The 19,719-nt window shown below is 47.4% G+C and overlaps 1 protein-coding gene and 1 long non-coding RNA gene across 4 annotated transcripts in view; one reads left to right on the top strand and one right to left on the bottom strand.

Annotated features, from left to right (window-relative positions):
- The window catches only part of LOC114015079 (uncharacterized), a 41,759-nt gene extending 30,323 nt beyond the window's left edge, over positions 1-11,436 (top strand). The window contains exon 4 of one of the 2 annotated variants that reach the window (XR_003558842.2): positions 10,686-11,436. This is a non-coding gene — a long non-coding RNA (uncharacterized LOC114015079). Of the gene's footprint in view, positions 1-10,049; positions 10,129-10,685 lie in introns of those variants that run through there. The other variant, XR_003558841.2, reaches the window with a different exon arrangement.
- Positions 1-19,719, bottom strand: part of BBOX1 (gamma-butyrobetaine hydroxylase 1) — a 46,406-nt gene that overhangs the window by 4,284 nt on the left and 22,403 nt on the right. For both annotated transcript variants that reach the window (XM_055722300.1, XM_055722299.1), the window contains exons 5-7: positions 10,127-10,325; positions 2,687-2,792; positions 194-390 (exon numbers count right to left, since the gene is read on the bottom strand). In XM_055722300.1, coding sequence (XP_055578275.1) covers positions 194-390; positions 2,687-2,792; positions 10,127-10,325 — 502 coding nt within the window. The remainder of the gene's footprint in view (positions 1-193; positions 391-2,686; positions 2,793-10,126; positions 10,326-19,719) is intronic.

Here is a 19,719-nt window from a genome sequence, read left to right as displayed (position 1 = left end):
CAGCACAGAAGTCATACACTGGCAAAAAAACCCCGAACCCAACCAACCCAGCCCCCCAGACCCCTCCAAATACCCGCAGACCAAGCTGAACCAGCCTTTCCCCACAAGGTGGCAGGAACAGACCTTCTCCTACCAACATGCGAGCCACCACACAACAGGGGATTTATTTTCCCATGGTGTTGAAACTACTCACTCTATAATCCTTTGTTTACATTGCACAGCAAAATCACAGAAGTCCACCCCTATATCTGTATAGTCTACAGCAGTAGAGGTCAGGATCTGATATGCCTGAGGGTTTTGTTTCTTCAGCATCCTGGATACGTGAAATCCATCGACGACTTGGCTTTCACCTCCTGCAGCCGTTTGCTTTATACAATGGAGAAACTGAACCTGGAAGGAGTTAACATCTTGTTACGAAACGAATTAGCTTGCATATTTAACAGTTCATTAGTATCGGTTCCTTCCTATCTGTGGTTCTGGGCTTTTGGGGTTGTTTTCCCATTTTTTTTCAGGGAAAGACTGAGTTCCCATTACTGCTGCTTCACAGCACCCTGCCACCGCTGTCCCAAAGGCAGAAAATTAATGTTCATAAACTGCATCCCGGCTGGGACGCCTTCAAATGCTTGCAGCCTGCAGGTCAGCTGCTGGGCCTGGGGCTCGCTTCTTTCCTTCGAGTCCCTCTTTGTGCCAGTAACAGCATTTTAAACGCATTTCAGTCTCATCTCACCAAGGAGGATTGTCTTGAGGAAACAAAACCTGCTGTGAATTATCTGCTCACAGAGGGGAATAGGTGGCTGTCACAGGAGGCAACGGGCCCGGCGTCTCTGTGCCCAGGTAGGGTTAAGAAAGTTTCATTCCACTTCACAGCAAACTTGCCCAGGTGTAAGACAGGGCAGAAGGCATGAATTGGGCTCTTGGTGGCACCGGTGTCAATCTGAGACGCTGACACGGCGGTAAAGCTGCCTGCGGCATCAGTCCAGCATCACGCAAAGCGCGACCGTTCATCTTAGCCACACCACACAAAACACGGAGCGTTCACCTCTCCCTTCTGTGATGGTGAATTATTTTGGAGACCACCAGGAGGAGGGAAAAGACAAACCCCAATAAAAAAAACCACTGGAAGAGAAAGGAGCAGAGAACAGGGCTCGTCCCAGAGCCCCCCACCCGCTGGATCTGCAGACCCTGAAGATGATGACGAGGGGGGAAACTGATTGAACCGACAGTGTAGAAGGGCAGCTTGTTTGGAAAGGACATCAGCTACTTTATTCGTGTGATGAAGCAGCTTCCCGCCCTCCCCTGTACTCCTTTTGGCCATCAAGCTGTGGGGAGGACTGGGGCCTCCCGCTGAAGCGAGCAGGAGGCAACAAGCTCTTTGCTTTTGCGGGTGCCTCGCGCAGGGTGGGCACAGCCTGGCACTGCCAAGCAGGGCAGCCGTGCCCTACGTCACGGTCAGCGACGTTGGAAAAGTTGAAAGGGAGAATTTAGTGCAAATGAGAATTTAGTTTTACATTCTAGAGAGCTCATGTTTCTGCTAGATCTAACCGTCAGTTGTGGTTTGCTTGGGGTTTTTGTTTTCAACAGGACACCTCCTAGAAAAATAGTTGCCAGATGAAAACCTAGGAAATCTAAAAAATACTTCTATGGAACAGTTCTGAAACTAATCATCGTCTGTTCCAAACCATTTCTTCACATACTTGTCATAAATATGTCTTAAGAATTCAACTATTGTGTAATAACTAGATAAATAAAGAAAACTACACGTTCAGGACAATGTTAAAAAATAATTCAATGTGCTTTAATACTTTTATTTCTTACAAACATTTCTTGAATGAGAAAGGTTACGCTCTTTTTCTATCGTTCCATAGCAGTGTGAGGTTTGGCATGGACAAGACAGTGAGCTAAAAGCCCTGTTCCATTCTTACTCCGCGCTAATGAACAGGATGCTAGTGTGAAGTATTTGGTACTCGCGGATAACTCACGGTGGCTTTTGGTTTGATGATAGAAACAACTGATACAAAGTACTCCACAACATTAGAAAGGGAAGGTTTATGGGAGCAAACTTTTCCAGGGTTATCTTTGCTCCTTTGTACGTGTCCCTACTACTTTCCAGTTCTCTGCTGAGTTATGTGGCTTAGACTCTGATATGACAGGGACAAGGTGAAAACTTTTTTTCTCTGGTGGTTGCCAAGCTTTACGGAATGCGCCGCTTTTTTTTTGTCTAGTATGAAAGGGTAAATAAGTGTCTAACTTGAATCAATTCACAGAAAACAGAATATAGCATCTTATTCATATTTCCTCTAGTAAGGTCCCCTTTTAAGGTGAACAGATGAGTCCTAAAATGTCACCACTTGACTATAGCATTTAGACACCTAGCTTTTTTAATATAATGAAAGCAGTACCAAGAGCACCTACAGGACCCTGATGTTCTCTCGTGTGGTAAAATTCTTGATATTTTGTGACTGTCATTTAAAAATTATGGGCTACATAATGGACTTGTTATGCAGAACTTGCATCATAATGTGTATCTTGCATACCCATGTGTATGTAGGTCGTTACAGGCAGATTAGTATTTTGTTATTTTCGCATTGCTCTTTTAAGACCCAATCCCGTCACTGCATGCTAACCGTATTCCGCGCTATAAGAACATTTCCTTCTCCCTTTTGTGTTGTCAGTGGATTCGCCTTACCCCAGGTGGATGCTGCAGAACAGGGTAATCAGTGTGAAAACACAGTTTCCCGGTGGTGTAAGCGACGTTGTTAGCATCTGCTTTGTCCTGCACTTGCCAAGTTGGTCTTTGCAATGAAAGGGAAAAGAGAAAACTTGTTAGAACAGCCAGCCAGCATGCCAGACAGTGCACACTGAATCCATGAGATCGTGGTCATTCCATCTTTGAACATGAAAATATTGTAAAATTATAAGGAAATAATGATTTAACAGTGTCTCCCCACCCCGGCACAGAAGGCTTGTTTTGGCAGTCCTAGATTCAAGCTAGAAACTGAAGTGTGCCAAGGGACGTCTGGCCCCAATGTAACATCTAAAACGATGGATTTCCAGTGGCCATTTGTTTTGGTACATAGCGTCTGTCTTGAAATTTGACAAAATGCAGTAAGAAAGTACACTGACAAAAAAAAAAAAAAAAAGGTCTTATTTCTATGACAAAGATGTGAATACCTCATGTTGCAGCAGAATCAAAATCTGTTCCGAGTGACACACTGTGCAGGGGAATTTCAGACCAAGAACCGCACGTTTTGTTTGCACAGAGTTCACGCGGCTGAGGACGGTCCGCAGCAGATGCTGTGTTATGTCCGTGTTACCGACCCAGACATTTGTCTGGAAAAGTCTTAAGTCACCATACACAGCCCGTGTAATCACAGGAGCACAAGTGGTTTAAAAAAAAATACAAAACTCATTTTCCCTTGTCAAATACTACAGACCAAATATATTATGTTTCGGATGGTGTGTCTCTCGCATTACTTCTTATGAATAGTTTAAAAAAATAGGCTAAAGAACACGCAGACAAAAATTATTTATATATATTATATAAACACTTTTGTTCTAGGAGCGGTATTTAGAATAGAAACAACGTAAAATGCTAAAATGAAATTTCTGAAAATGCTGGGGGGAAGCCCCCTCGCATATGATTTGCAAATGTGTTTAACTGCCTGAGAGAAATAATTTTTATGACTTGGTACAGCACATATTCCTCAGTACATGACTTCAGTACTCAAGTATGATAATTTCAGCCACACTTCCACAGTTCCCAGTTTTACAGCCGAAAAATAGCCCATTATATCATCCTCATCATTAGTACTGAAGGTAGGTAGGTTCACTATATCTTTAATTTAAAAGGCTCGGCTGTCACTTGATGGTTCTAGAAGAATTTAACCCATTTTAATGGCCACATTATATGTAATACAGTTTCTGGAATGGTAGTATTTTATAAAACCATTGTAAGGTTTTGCCAAAGCGGTCGGTGCTTTTGTGCTGTTAGGCTTAGAGAGGGGCGCTGCACCCGGGAACCTTCCTGCCAGGCAAGGAGCTTCGCTCGGAGCTCCAGTTACTGGCCTGGGGGCAGCGATGCTAACAGAGAACTCAGCACCGAACGTGGAAAAAACCAGCCTTGCCTTGGCAAAGTCTCAGCTGAGCTGGAGTATCAAGTCAGACACAGGGAGGGAGCACGAGAAGGAAGAAAATGTGGGTGATGTCAGAGGACTCCTGGCCTTAGGGGGAGCAGAGTGGGGCAGAATGGTTTATGGTTCAGTAATTAGAGGCAGGTTTCAACATCAGTTTCTCAGGCCGGTTGACAGAGGAGGAAATTTGGCACCAGGCAGGCGTAGTAATTTTTTGCATGAAGTGACAATGTGGGCTCAGCCTCCCTGAGCAGAAAACTGGCCCATCTGTTAGATCCACTGTCTTGCAAACCCACCACGCTAGGAACTGAAGCCATGCTCGAATCATGTCTTGCACTTCATTAAAAACCTAAGCCTCGTTCATAAGAGATTTGGGACCCGTGTCCTTGCCTGGGAGGTGCAGATGGTTTGGCAATTGTGGGAGTTGTGGGAGCACTGGGGAAGCCCTTTGTGCCACCCCAAGCCCTGGACAAGGCTTCAGGACCGGGAAGGAGCACAAGTCTAGGGTGAGAGAAGTCGAGCAATGAGTTGTGGTATGACAGGAGACTTCGTTCATGGAGTTGTGCCTCCATAATGTAAAAGAAAAGGTTAATTTAAAAGTGTGGAACCTCTTGACATTCTTATATGGCTGATACAGTGAATGTGTCTGCTTTTTAAAGTAATGACATTTTAGGTAGCATGTAGCAAACAGACACCTAGACAAGAAAAAAGGCTTTTGTTGTTTCCATGTGTCAGGGTTACATTCGTTGCAGGTACATTTCAGTTTAAAATTCATGGCCCTGTTGAGGTAATGTTTTATTTGGCAAGCTTGCCAATTCCGAATTTATCCTTTTATTTCTAATATTCGGTAGGCATTGTATCTGGCTGCTAGTGAAATAGCAAGGGAATTACCCAAAGTTATTTTATTACAGTTGTAAAACCCACCTCAGAATTGATGCTAGTAAGAAATGAACTTCTGTTTTAGAGCTGAAGACATGGACTGTAAAATGCTGCTCTAAGTCTGTTATTAAGACTGAAAACTCAGTGGAGTTTCTGCTACTGCAAGAAATATTTAAGAGCAACACGACCAGGCACTACAATAACTACAGCTAAAAATCAAACAGGTTAAATTAGAAGAAAAGATGCTACAGGGAAAGAGTTTTTTTTCTTCTCTGTAATGTTTTTAGGCTGAGTTCCAGCTATACATAGTAAAAAAAAAAAAAAAAAAGAAACCAACAAACTTTGTTCCTTATAAAACAGCCCTACCAAATATCCAAAATGAAGCCAAAAGCATTGAAGTCTTTTTTTGAGACTTCATGTGATGAATTACACATTTAACAAACACTGTTTATTAGGCTGTTTGAATACAGTTCTCTAACCATTTTCTGATACGTTTAGCATGTTACCACTTCACACACATCTGTACTGCACCATTTGAAACTAGTTTTGGCACTTTATCTTTTAAAAATACTTTATGAATGATTTCTTAAACCACTGCACGTAACAACTCAAAGTTTACACACGAATCTGCTTGTATTTTCCAATGTTTTAGGATTTGCTCCCTTTTTCCCCCCACCCTGAGCAGAGCACTTAGGGAAAAAAACACAAGGTCTAAAGGGTCATTTATAATATATCTCAAAGCAGTAATCATTAACATCACCAGTATGGTGGTTAGATTAGCTACACATTGCTGAAGAGGTCAGGCTGCAAACGTGTGCCTCTGCACATGTGCATGGGCCCAGGGAGGAAGGAGACTCGATAGCCATGCAGCAAAGTGGAGATGGTGTAGTATTTTGCAACCCAACTTTCTGTGCACAGCCCTTGCCGTTAAAGAAACTCCTCTTAAAGAGAGATAAAAAAATAAACCAACAACTCCTCACAATGCACAGAGAGCTCAACGCTTGGAAGCAGCGTTTTGCCAGCAAAGTGCCCACACGCAGCAAGTGACACTTGCTTTTGTAAAGTGTTTCCCATAGACTTCATCCAATCTGAAGAACTCAGTGACAGGGGCAGGCAGTATCCTTCTAATGACTCGTATGAGCTTTGGGTCAAGGTTTATCTATTTCGGTAACAAACTCATCTTGCACAGCTCCTCGGCAGGCCAGCTGTGCTGTATGGTGCTGGCAGCTTGCCCCTGTGCTGCCGTGTGAGTTGGTATGCTTTTGGTGTAGCCTTAGCAGAGGCATCCTCACAGTGCATCCTGGAGACAGCTACACCCTTTGTGACCTCTGAACGGGTGAGGTGAAAGCTGGGATGTAGGGAATAGCACACCCACCCCCCATCATCCCTCAGCTCGGCTCTGAACTCTGGAGCAGGCTGCCTGTGTGCGTACAGTTACTTTCTCTCCTTGCAAGTTGGCAACATTCTGAAAAAGAAAGTGCGTTCAACACTTTATGTTCTCCCCCTAAAAATCTTGGCTCTGCTAATAGGCACATTGTCTCTCACACACCCTACCCCCTTTACCACCGTGCCTTTCCTTTAGCGCTGGAGCATCCACTCTGCTCCCAGAGCCGGACCATACGCCACATGTTGGCTTCACCTGGTGGCAGCTGCATTTTGTTTCTTGAAATCCAGACTACTCTGCAAAACTGGTCTTTGGATGTCAGGCTATCTTGGACCTTAATTTATTCAGATTTTAATATTGCAAAATCAATCTAATCAGACACAGAAATGTAATTAGCAACTGTCAAATGACCAAGAGTAGATCTACCCATGGTGGCTCAATTGGGATGGTGTAAGACTTCAAGGCTTTCAATTACTGAAATTATTAATTCAAAGATTATTTGTTTAAAAGCAAATAGAAAAAAACCCAAAACTGAACTGGATATTCCAACTATGTTTTCCTTTAAATGCAGAACTTGTAATGAATTGGAAGATTTCCCTAACATTGAAACTCTCTTTCTGCAGCCTAGTAAGTCCAGGAATTAGCAAATATGTTTTGGAAAAGCAAAGAAAATGATAACATTTTATCATTCCTTTATTGTGAACCCTAACAGTTAAGGAAAATAAAAAATAAGGTTTAATCAACGCCAATAGTGAAGTTGGTTTAAACAGTGAAAGAAGCTCTAACCATTACTTGCTCAAATGGTGTGGACCAAGGTCACGTTTCAACCTTGATCTTGTACGGAACATTAATGGGTGGGAGTTTCTTTGTAGGATGTATTAAAACACATTTAAATATATATCTATCTCTATCTCAAACACTCAGAATTTATCCTGACAAATTACTTCTATTGAAACCATCTTTAAAGAGAGTAAACATTAATTCAAGCTGACTTTAAATAAGGTGAAGCATTTAATAATCTTTACTGATTATAACTGTATTAGGGAAAAGTCAGTGAGTGGTAAGACTAAGGTTTTTTTAATTAGAAAAAAAGAACAACAATCTGATGACACACCTGATAAACTGGCAAGTCTCCCTAGGGCAGCCTAAACCTCATTAGCTGAACTCGGGCAAGGACAGTATATCCTCACTGTTAATGCACATTTATAAAGTAAGGGACTTTTCAGTCTCTCAAACAGCAGAGTTATCACAAACTGGGTGCTGCAGACAGTTTCAGACCGGTGGCTGGCATTTCAAACAGCAAGGATGGTTAGGAGCTGAGGCAGGGGGCCAGGCAGGGTGGTAGATGTTTCTTTAATCTTACAATGGTGCCGAGTTCAATATAAGACGTTTTCGAATTGCCTTAGTGACAGGCATGGTACAGGGCACAGCAGATGGACAACAGGTGAAACACAGTGGGCTGCCATGTCAAGAACATTAGTCTAGATAATGTTATAGATAGAAGATTTAGAGATCATTTCCAGTTTTAGAATCTAGGAACTACTTCTAGATCCAGCTCTCAGTCCCTGGAACTTAGGAAAGCCACTAAAGGTTCTGTTGTAACCTAAGCACAAATTCATGGTGCATGTCAAAGGTCCTGTATGGTGGTGGTGGGGTTATTGGTATTGATTTTTAAGGGGTTTTGGGTTGTTTAGTTGGTTGGTTGGTTTGGCTTTCCTAACTCAAAATGCTTGTGCAGCTGTCTGGATACAAACAGAACAAATGTTTCATCCTCTAGATACAGAGGAAATCTGTGAATCGGATATCCCTAAGAATCTCCTTGTATCTGTTATTAGGATCATGTCAAAACAGAAATAGAAAGCAGTAGTATTTTCATAACGATGAAAGTTTAAAATAGGCTGCCAAATGTAGAAGTGCTTGACATTAAGAATGCTTTTTTTAACATTAGAAAAAATATCCTAGCACTGGATGAGGTTTTTGAGTCAAGCAGGGGGTTCTGTTCCCATTTATTTAGGTAGGATTAACCTGACTGCATCCCAATTAATGTTGAAAACCACTTTTCCTTCTGGCACAGTAAACAGAAAGAGGAAACCACACCTTAGTGAAAGTGTATTATCTTAACTACCCTAGTACATTTATATGTTACTCCCTTTAAAGCTTTGCAAATATTTATTATGGCTGCTGGAAATGGCAAAAAAAAGCTTCATAATATTAACATTATAAAAAATTCCATCCTGTCCTCTTGGAAGACAATAAAAAAAAATTAATTAAAAATGCCATTCTCACAGGCTGTTCTACGTCCTATGAGTTCACTTCAGTTTCTGCCAATTTCTGAAAAATTTCTTGAGGCAGCTTTCCTGATTTGAAGCGGGGGGACTGAAATTCTGCACAAACCGGTTGACTTTCAACATAAATGAAACAAAAATGAAGGACTGTTCAGAAGCAACTTATACACTGCTAGACATTGCTAGTATATCAGAATAGCAATTTCTCTGCCTCTTGGAAATTGTTTACTAAATCTAAAAACCGGCAGCATCACTGACGTCTTTTCCCATAGCTGATGATGGAGAAATACTTGCAAAATGAATATGTAACAGTAAGACTTAATAAGCATCATAGGTTGAAAAAGGGACCTTTCGTTCACCTTCCCTTCGCCTCATAATTAACATTCTGAGTTAATGTATTTTTCGTGGTGTCACGGTGCTGCTTTGTACCTCACCTGCATTACGTGTGCCAGCAGGGATCGTATGTGCCTCCACGCAGGAGTGTGCAGGGGCAGATCTTTCCTCCTGACTTGCAGTCTCGAGGGACTGTGGTATTTCTGGCGAAGGTTGAATTTTTTTTCCCACTTCCATTTATTTAAGTTTTTTTTTTTTTTTAAGGCAAGGGAGAAGCCCCTGGTTATTGCACACGTGGTTTGTTAGCTTATTCTCTGAACTGGAGGTAAAATCCAAGTGAAGGAGAACTCTTGCCATAATTTTTATTATCTTTTTCTGTTACAGGGGAGAAGGGACCTTTACAGAGAGTGAGGGACAGTGCAATACGTTAGCTATGACACTGCTCCTTCACTTAGCTAGATGGAGGTCACTGCCTCAGCTTAGCAAGATGTGAGCTACCATCATCATTTGCTTACTCGCCTAGTAGGTGCTTGAGGAGGCAGGCGTTCATTTATCACCTCTGGGCATCAAAATGATGATTTACAGGTTCCTGCTTGCACTCCTGCAGGCTGAGCTCTTCCTTTTGCAAAAAGAAAAGCAGTTGAAAGCAGTGAAACAGGTACTCTGACCATCTTCTTGGTGATGTGAGACACAACGTCATCACCTAAGTATTACCTATTTCCATGACTCAAACTCAGGCTAAGAGAAAGTTTCAGTACAGATAGATTCCAATGTTCAGAAGGGGACTGGATTAGGGATTTTTGATTTTGTTCTGTGGTATATGTAAGTAGCTTTTTTGTGATTATCTTTTATTTGATGTAATCTGTTTTCAGGCATTTTTCCTTCTCTCGGCAGTTAGTATTATTGCTGCTTTTCTTCACATACCCTACCTGTGACAGCAAAGCAGTTCTCTCACACAAAATATTAATTGATGGCCATATTTTGTAACACACAAAGAAAAAAAATCACCTTGCTTTATGAAATTAATCCACAAAACAGGTCCAGCAAGCTGAATTGAAGTACATTAGCGGTGATTCCATAGCCAGCAAAGCACAGATATTAAAACCCAAACTCACCCATAGAAGGTAAGACGCAGGAACCCGATCCTGTGGCCAAGTTTAACCAGCTCTCCCTGCCTGGCAGCAGCTCCCGTGAGCAGCACGATCCCGACTCTTTTCAGGGTGCACAGCCACTTGTATGTGCTTTCGTCGTTGTACATGACTTCTTCAAAAGGCAGTTTGGGAAGTTGCAGGTCTGAGCCCCAGTGCTGGCATTCTGAAAGGGAAAAGCACAGGGAAGCACGTGCTGAAGCTGGTTTAGCACCGAAGCTCAGGGCACAGGTGGAGGGTGGAGGGGGTGGGATTTACACACAGTTGTGAATCCACCCCCAACCCCGCAGTCAGAGGCACCTGGGACTGGGTCCTGAGGCTGCGCCGAGAACCAGCAGTCGGTATCGTGAAGTTCAGCAAAGCGTTGTAGTCAAATCTTAACCTGGAAGCTGAAGGAAAGACCATTTGAAAGGGAGATTTTTGTTAACTACATTAGAAACGTGCATATTCATTTTTCTGTCTGTAGCAGTGAACCACAAGAGTGAAATTTTGAAACTAAGACTGTTTTTGAATGTTTCTTGTCTAGGATAAAATACCATGGAGCACCGCAACATCTCCCCCAGACGTGTCGCTGTATGGACATATAACAACTAGCAGATTATATTCCTGATGAAGGAACAGGAGAAGACGCATCAGTATAACGGCTTGGAAGCAGAGTAACTACATGAATTGCAAAAATGTATGTTTTGCAATTTTTAAAATTTGAAAAAAGAAAACTGCAAAAATTTTCTGTTGTAGATTTGTCTTCATCAGATCATATTCTGTTATATTAAACTTTGCAGGATGGTGTTAATCCTTGTCTGTCTGCAGATTATTATTTTTTTTTTGTGAGCTTTTGACTTATTTCTGGAAGATGCAAAGACGTTAATAAAACCCGAGCGCTGCCAGAAGGTAAAGAAAATGATAGAGTGATTGTGTGATGAGCAAGAAATTATGTCATGCCCAATCTCGGACAAAATTAATTATAGGAGCGTACGACTGTGGAATAGCGGTAAAGCAGCCACACCATAACCAGCCCCTAAACAGCCCCTGTGCAGGAGGAGCCCCAGGGCCGCTGCTGGGAGCAGGCACCGACCTGCAGAAGGAAACTGCCCCCCAGCTCTTCCCTTCTCCCCCCCGAGCAGCGCAGGCGGCCAGCGCAGCCCCCAGGGCTGGCGGGGCGGGGAAATGGGGGCAGCGGCAAGGGAGAGGCCGCGCAGCCTCGTCCTGCAGGGGTGTCCCCCCGCCCCAGCTGGGGGCAGCTGGGCCGGCCTGTGAGTGGGTCCCTGCCACGAGTGGGTCCCCGCCGAGAGTGGGTCCCCGCCGAGAGTGGGTCCCTGCCGAGAGTGGGTCCCCGCCGAGAGTGGGTCCCTGCCCTGAGTGGGTCCCTGCCCTGAGTGGGTCCCTGCCCACAGCTGTACCTGCACCTTCAGACGCAGCCGGGGGCAGCCCGAGCGCCCGGGCGCTCCTGCGGGCACAGCCGTGCCCTGAGACCGTGCCAGGGTCACCCGAGGACAATCAGTCAGCCCTGGGGGGTACTCGAGGTCAAACCGGAGTTGTGCAAGGTCAAACTGAGGCCCCTGGGGTTACTCGAGGTGAAACCAGGGTTACCAGAGGTCAAACTGAGGCCCCCGGGGTTACTTGAGGTCAAACTGCCTTTTTTAGGAACACGCCGGGGTCATCTGAGGACACCAATTAGCATATGGGGTTACTAGAGGTCAACTTTACCCAAAATCTTGGACTCAGGGGTCATCTGAGGACAACCACTTAGCCCCCGGGGGGTTACTAGGGGGCAAACCGGGGTTACTCGAGGTCAAACTGAGGCCCCCGAGGTTATTTGAGGTCAACTTGAGGTTACTAGAGATCAAATCGAGGCCCCCGAGGTTACCAGAGGTCAAACTGAGGCCCCCGGGGTTACTTGAGGTCAAACTGCCTTTTTTAGGAACACGCTGGGGTCATCTGAGGACACCAATTAGCATATGGGGTTACTAGAGGTCAACTTTACCCAAAATCTTGGACTCAGGGGTCATCTGAGGACAACCACTTAGCCCCCGGGGGGTTACTAGAGGGCAAACCGGGGTTACTCGAGGTCAAACTGAGGCCCCCGGGGTTATTTGAGGTCAACTTGAGGTTACTAGAGATCAAATCGAGGCCCCCGAGGTTACCAGAGGTCAAACTGAGGCCCCCGGGGTTACTTGAGGTCAAACTGCCTTTTTTAGGAACACGCCGGGGTCATCTGAGGACACCAATTAGCATATGGGGTTACTAGAGGTCAACTTTACCCAAAATCTTGGACTCAGGGGTCATCTGAGGACAACCACTTAGCCCCCGGGGGGTTACTAGGGGGCAAACCGGGGTTACTCGAGGTCAAACTGAGGCCCCCGGGGTTATTTGAGGTCAACTTGAGGTTACTAGAGATCAAATCGAGGCCCCCGAGGTTACCAGAGGTCAAACTGAGGCCCCCGGGGTTACTTGAGGTCAAACTGCCTTTTTTAGGAACACGCCGGGGTCATCTGAGGACACCAATTAGCATATGGGGTTACTAGAGGTCAACTTTACCCAAAATCTTGGACTCAGGGGTCATCTGAGGACAACCACTTAGCCCCCGGGGGGTTACTAGAGGGCAAACCGGGGTTACTCGAGGTCAAACTGAGGCCCCCGGGGTTATTTGAGGTCAACTTGAGGTTACTAGAGATCAAATCGAGGCCCCCGAGGTTACCAGAGGTCAAACTGAGGCCCCCGGGGTTACTTGAGGTCAAACTGCCTTTTTTAGGAACACGCCGGGGTCATCTGAGGACACCAATTAGCATATGGGGTTACTAGAGGTCAACTTTACCCAAAATCTTGGACTCAGGGGTCATCTGAGGACAACCACTTAGCCCCCGGGGGGTTACTAGGGGGCAAACCGGGGTTACTCGAGGTCAAACTGAGGCCCCCGGGGTTATTTGAGGTCAACTTGAGGTTACTAGAGATCAAATCGAGGCCCCCGAGGTTACCAGAGGTCAAACTGAGGCCCCCGGGGTTACTTGAGGTCAAACTGCCTTTTTTAGGAACACGCCGGGGTCATCTGAGGACACCAATTAGCATATGGGGTTACTAGAGGTCAACTTTACCCAAAATCTTGGACTCAGGGGTCATCTGAGGACAACCACTTAGCCCCCGGGGGGTTACTAGAGGGCAAACCGGGGTTACTCGAGGTCAAACTGAGGCCCCCGGGGTTATTTGAGGTCAACTTGAGGTTACTAGAGATCAAATCGAGGCCCCCGAGGTTACCAGAGGTCAAACTGAGGCCCCCGGGGTTACTTGAGGTCAAACTGCCTTTTTTAGGAACACGCCGGGGTCATCTGAGGACACCAATTAGCATATGGGGTTACTAGAGGTCAACTTTACCCAAAATCTTGGACTCAGGGGTCATCTGAGGACAACCACTTAGCCCCCGGGGGGTTACTAGGGGGCAAACCGGGGTTACTCGAGGTCAAACTGAGGCCCCCGGGGTTATTTGAGGTCAACTTGAGGTTACTAGAGATCAAATCGAGGCCCCCGAGGTTACCAGAGGTCAAACTGAGGCCCCCGGGGTTACTTGAGGTCAAACTGCCTTTTTTAGGAACACGCCGGGGTCATCTGAGGACACCAATTAGCATATGGGGTTACTAGAGGTCAACTTTACCCAAAATCTTGGACTCAGGGGTCATCTGAGGACAACCACTTAGCCCCCGGGGGGTTACTAGGGGGCAAACCGGGGTTACTCGAGGTCAAACTGAGGCCCCCGGGGTTATTTGAGGTCAACTTGAGGTTACTAGAGATCAAATCGAGGCCCCCGAGGTTACCAGAGGTCAAACTGAGGCCCCCGGGGTTACTTGAGGTCAAACTGCCTTTTTTAGGAACACGCCGGGGTCATCTGAGGACACCAATTAGCATATGGGGTTACTAGAGGTCAACTTTACCCAAAATCTTGGACTCAGGGGTCATCTGAGGACAACCACTTAGCCCCCGGGGGGTTACTAGAGGGCAAACCGGGGTTACTCGAGGTCAAACTGAGGCCCCCGGGGTTATTTGAGGTCAACTTGAGGTTACTAGAGATCAAATCGAGGCCCCCGAGGTTACCAGAGGTCAAACTGAGGCCCCCGGGGTTACTTGAGGTCAAACTGCCTTTTTTAGGAACACGCCGGGGTCATCTGAGGACACCAATTAGCATATGGGGTTACTAGAGGTCAACTTTACCCAAAATCTTGGACTCAGGGGTCATCTGAGGACAACCACTTAGCCCCCGGGGGGTTACTAGGGGGCAAACCGGGGTTACTCGAGGTCAAACTGAGGCCCCCGGGGTTATTTGAGGTCAACTTGAGGTTACTAGAGATCAAATCGAGGCCCCCGAGGTTACCAGAGGTCAAACTGAGGCCCCCGGGGTTACTTGAGGTCAAACTGCCTTTTTTAGGAACACGCCGGGGTCATCTGAGGACACCAATTAGCATATGGGGTTACTAGAGGTCAACTTTACCCAAAATCTTGGACTCAGGGGTCATCTGAGGACAACCACTTAGCCCCCGGGGGGTTACTAGAGGGCAAACCGGGGTTACTCGAGGTCAAACTGAGGCCCCCGGGGTTATTTGAGGTCAACTTGAGGTTACTAGAGATCAAATCGAGGCCCCCGAGGTTACCAGAGGTCAAACTGAGGCCCCCGGGGTTACTTGAGGTCAAACTGCCTTTTTTAGGAACACGCCGGGGTCATCTGAGGACACCAATTAGCATATGGGGTTACTAGAGGTCAACTTTACCCAAAATCTTGGACTCAGGGGTCATCTGAGGACAACCACTTAGCCCCCGGGGGGTTACTAGAGGGCAAACCGGGGTTACTCGAGGTCAAACTGAGGCCCCCGGGGTTATTTGAGGTCAACTTGAGGTTACTAGAGATCAAATCGAGGCCCCCGAGGTTACCAGAGGTCAAACTGAGGCCCCCGGGGTTACTTGAGGTCAAACTGCCTTTTTTAGGAACACGCCGGGGTCATCTGAGGACACCAATTAGCATATGGGGTTACTAGAGGTCAACTTTACCCAAAATCTTGGACTCAGGGGTCATCTGAGGACAACCACTTAGCCCCCGGGGGGTTACTAGGGGGCAAACCGGGGTTACTCGAGGTCAAACTGAGGCCCCCGGGGTTATTTGAGGTCAACTTGAGGTTACTAGAGATCAAATCGAGGCCCCCGAGGTTACCAGAGGTCAAACTGAGGCCCCCGGGGTTACTTGAGGTCAAACTGCCTTTTTTAGGAACACGCCGGGGTCATCTGAGGACACCAATTAGCATATGGGGTTACTAGAGGTCAACTTTACCCAAAATCTTGGACTCAGGGGTCATCTGAGGACAACCACTTAGCCCCCGGGGGGTTACTAGAGGGCAAACCGGGGTTACTCGAGGTCAAACTGAGGCCCCCGGGGTTATTTGAGGTCAACTTGAGGTTAATAGAGATCAAATCGAGGCCCCCGAGGTTACCAGAGGTCAAACTGAGGCCCCCGGGGTTACTTGAGGTCAAACTGCCTTTTTTAGGAACACGCCGGGGTCATCTGAGGACACCAATTAGCATATGGGGTTACTAGAGGTCAACTTTACCCAAAATCTTGGACTCAGGGGTCATCTGAGGACAACCACTTAGCCCCCGGGGGGTTACTAGGGGGCAAACCGGGGTTACTCGAGGTCAAACTGAGGCCCCCGGGGTTATTTGAGGTCAACTTGAGGTTACTAGAGATCAAATCGAGGCCCCCGAGGTTACCAGAGGTCAAACTGAGGCCCCCGGGGTTACTTGAGGTCAAACTGCCTTTTTTAGGAACACGCCGGGGTCATCTGAGGACACCAATTAGCATATGGGGTTACTAGAGGTCAACTTTACCCAAAATCTTGGACTCAGGGGTCATCTGAGGACAACCACTTAGCCCCCGGGGGGTTACTAGGGGGCAAACCGGGGTTACTCGAGGTCAAACTGAGGCCCCCGGGGTTATTTGAGGTCAACTTGAGGTTACTAGAGATCAAATCGAGGCCCCCGAGGTTACCAGAGGTCAAACTGAGGCCCCCGGGGTTACTTGAGGTCAAACTGCCTTTTTTAGGAACACGCCGGGGTCATCTGAGGACACCAATTAGCATATGGGGTTACTAGAGGTCAACTTTACCCAAAATCTTGGACTCAGGGGTCATCTGAGGACAACCACTTAGCCCCCGGGGGGTTACTAGAGGGCAAACCGGGGTTACTCGAGGTCAAACTGAGGCCCCCGGGGTTATTTGAGGTCAACTTGAGGTTACTAGAGATCAAATCGAGGCCCCCGAGGTTACCAGAGGTCAAACTGAGGCCCCCGGGGTTACTTGAGGTCAAACTGCCTTTTTTAGGAACACGCCGGGGTCATCTGAGGACACCAATTAGCATATGGGGTTACTAGAGGTCAACTTTACCCAAAATCTTGGACTCAGGGGTCATCTGAGGACAACCACTTAGCCCCCGGGGGGTTACTAGGGGGCAAACCGGGGTTACTCGAGGTCAAACTGAGGCCCCCGGGGTTATTTGAGGTCAACTTGAGGTTACTAGAGATCAAATCGAGGCCCCCGAGGTTACCAGAGGTCAAACTGAGGCCCCCGGGGTTACTTGAGGTCAAACTGCCTTTTTTAGGAACACGCCGGGGTCATCTGAGGACACCAATTAGCATATGGGGTTACTAGAGGTCAACTTTACCCAAAATCTTGGACTCAGGGGTCATCTGAGGACAACCACTTAGCCCCCGGGGGGTTACTAGGGGGCAAACCGGGGTTACTCGAGGTCAAACTGAGGCCCCCGGGGTTATTTGAGGTCAACTTGAGGTTACTAGAGATCAAATCGAGGCCCCCGAGGTTACCAGAGGTCAAACTGAGGCCCCCGGGGTTACTTGAGGTCAAACTGCCTTTTTTAGGAACACGCCGGGGTCATCTGAGGACACCAATTAGCATATGGGGTTACTAGAGGTCAACTTTACCCAAAATCTTGGACTCAGGGGTCATCTGAGGACAACCACTTAGCCCCCGGGGGGTTACTAGAGGGCAAACCGGGGTTACTCGAGGTCAAACTGAGGCCCCCGGGGTTATTTGAGGTCAACTTGAGGTTACTAGAGATCAAATCGAGGCCCCCGAGGTTACCAGAGGTCAAACTGAGGCCCCCGGGGTTACTTGAGGTCAAACTGCCTTTTTTAGGAACACGCCGGGGTCATCTGAGGACACCAATTAGCATATGGGGTTACTAGAGGTCAACTTTACCCAAAATCTTGGACTCAGGGGTCATCTGAGGACAACCACTTAGCCCCCGGGGGGTTACTAGGGGGCAAACCGGGGTTACTCGAGGTCAAACTGAGGCCCCCGGGGTTATTTGAGGTCAACTTGAGGTTACTAGAGATCAAATCGAGGCCCCCGAGGTTACCAGAGGTCAAACTGAGGCCCCCGGGGTTACTTGAGGTCAAACTGCCTTTTTTAGGAACACGCCGGGGTCATCTGAGGACACCAATTAGCATATGGGGTTACTAGAGGTCAACTTTACCCAAAATCTTGGACTCAGGGGTCATCTGAGGACAACCACTTAGCCCCCGGGGGGTTACTAGAGGGCAAACCGGGGTTACTCGAGGTCAAACTGAGGCCCCCGGGGTTATTTGAGGTCAACTTGAGGTTACTAGAGATCAAATCGAGGCCCCCGAGGTTACCAGAGGTCAAACTGAGGCCCCCGGGGTTACTTGAGGTCAAACTGCCTTTTTTAGGAACACGCCGGGGTCATCTGAGGACACCAATTAGCATATGGGGTTACTAGAGGTCAACTTTACCCAAAATCTTGGACTCAGGGGTCATCTGAGGACAACCACTTAGCCCCCGGGGGGTTACTAGAGGGCAAACCGGGGTTACTCGAGGTCAAACTGAGGCCCCCGGGGTTATTTGAGGTCAACTTGAGGTTACTAGAGATCAAATCGAGGCCCCCGAGGTTACCAGAGGTCAAACTGAGGCCCCCGGGGTTACTTGAGGTCAAACTGCCTTTTTTAGGAACACGCCGGGGTCATCTGAGGACACCAATTAGCATATGGGGTTACTAGAGGTCAACTTTACCCAAAATCTTGGACTCAGGGGTCATCTGAGGACAACCACTTAGCCCCCGGGGGGTTACTAGAGGGCAAACCGGGGTTACTCGAGGTCAAACTGAGGCCCCCGGGGTTATTTGAGGTCAACTTGAGGTTACTAGAGATCAAATCGAGGCCCCCGAGGTTACCAGAGGTCAAACTGAGGCCCCCGGGGTTACTTGAGGTCAAACTGCCTTTTTTAGGAACACGCCGGGGTCATCTGAGGACACCAATTAGCATATGGGGTTACTAGAGGTCAACTTTACCCAAAATCTTGGACTCAGGGGTCATCTGAGGACAACCACTTAGCCCCCGGGGGGTTACTAGGGGGCAAACCGGGGTTACTCGAGGTCAAACTGAGGCCCCCGGGGTTATTTGAGGTCAACTTGAGGTTACTAGAGATCAAATCGAGGCCCCCGAGGTTACCAGAGGTCAAACTGAGGCCCCCGGGGTTACTTGAGGTCAAACTGCCTTTTTTAGGAACACGCCGGGGTCATCTGAGGACACCAATTAGCATATGGGGTTACTAGAGGTCAACTTTACCCAAAATCTTGGACTCAGGGGTCATCTGAGGACAACCACTTAGCCCCCGGGGGGTTACTAGGGGGCAAACCGGGGTTACTCGAGGTCAAACTGAGGCCCCCGGGGTTATTTGAGGTCAACTTGAGGTTACTAGAGATCAAATCGAGGCCCCCGAGGTTACCAGAGGTCAAACTGAGGCCCCCGGGGTTACTTGAGGTCAAACTGCCTTTTTTAGGAACACGCCGGGGTCATCTGAGGACACCAATTAGCATATGGGGTTACTAGAGGTCAACTTTACCCAAAATCTTGGACTCAGGGGTCATCTGAGGACAACCACTTAGCCCCCGGGGGGTTACTAGGGGGCAAACCGGGGTTACTCGAGGTCAAACTGAGGCCCCCGGGGTTATTTGAGGTCAACTTGAGGTTACTAGAGATCAAATCGAGGCCCCCGAGGTTACCAGAGGTCAAACTGAGGCCCCCGGGGTTACTTGAGGTCAAACTGCCTTTTTTAGGAACACGCCGGGGTCATCTGAGGACACCAATTAGCATATGGGGTTACTAGAGGTCAACTTTACCCAAAATCTTGGACTCAGGGGTCATCTGAGGACAACCACTTAGCCCCCGGGGGGTTACTAGAGGGCAAACCGGGGTTACTCGAGGTCAAACTGAGGCCCCCGGGGTTATTTGAGGTCAACTTGAGGTTACTAGAGATCAAATCGAGGCCCCCGAGGTTACCAGAGGTCAAACTGAGGCCCCCGGGGTTACTTGAGGTCAAACTGCCTTTTTTAGGAACACGCCGGGGTCATCTGAGGACACCAATTAGCATATGGGGTTACTAGAGGTCAACTTTACCCAAAATCTTGGACTCAGGGGTCATCTGAGGACAACCACTTAGCCCCCGGGGGGTTACTAGGGGGCAAACCGGGGTTACTCGAGGTCAAACTGAGGC

This window comes from Falco cherrug, chromosome 10 (assembly GCF_023634085.1).
Source record: "Falco cherrug isolate bFalChe1 chromosome 10, bFalChe1.pri, whole genome shotgun sequence".
In the NCBI taxonomy this organism is placed as follows: domain Eukaryota; kingdom Metazoa; phylum Chordata; class Aves; order Falconiformes; family Falconidae; genus Falco; species Falco cherrug.
The sequence above is the reverse complement of the archived record's forward strand: the minus strand, read 5'-3'. Positions and strand labels throughout refer to the sequence as shown.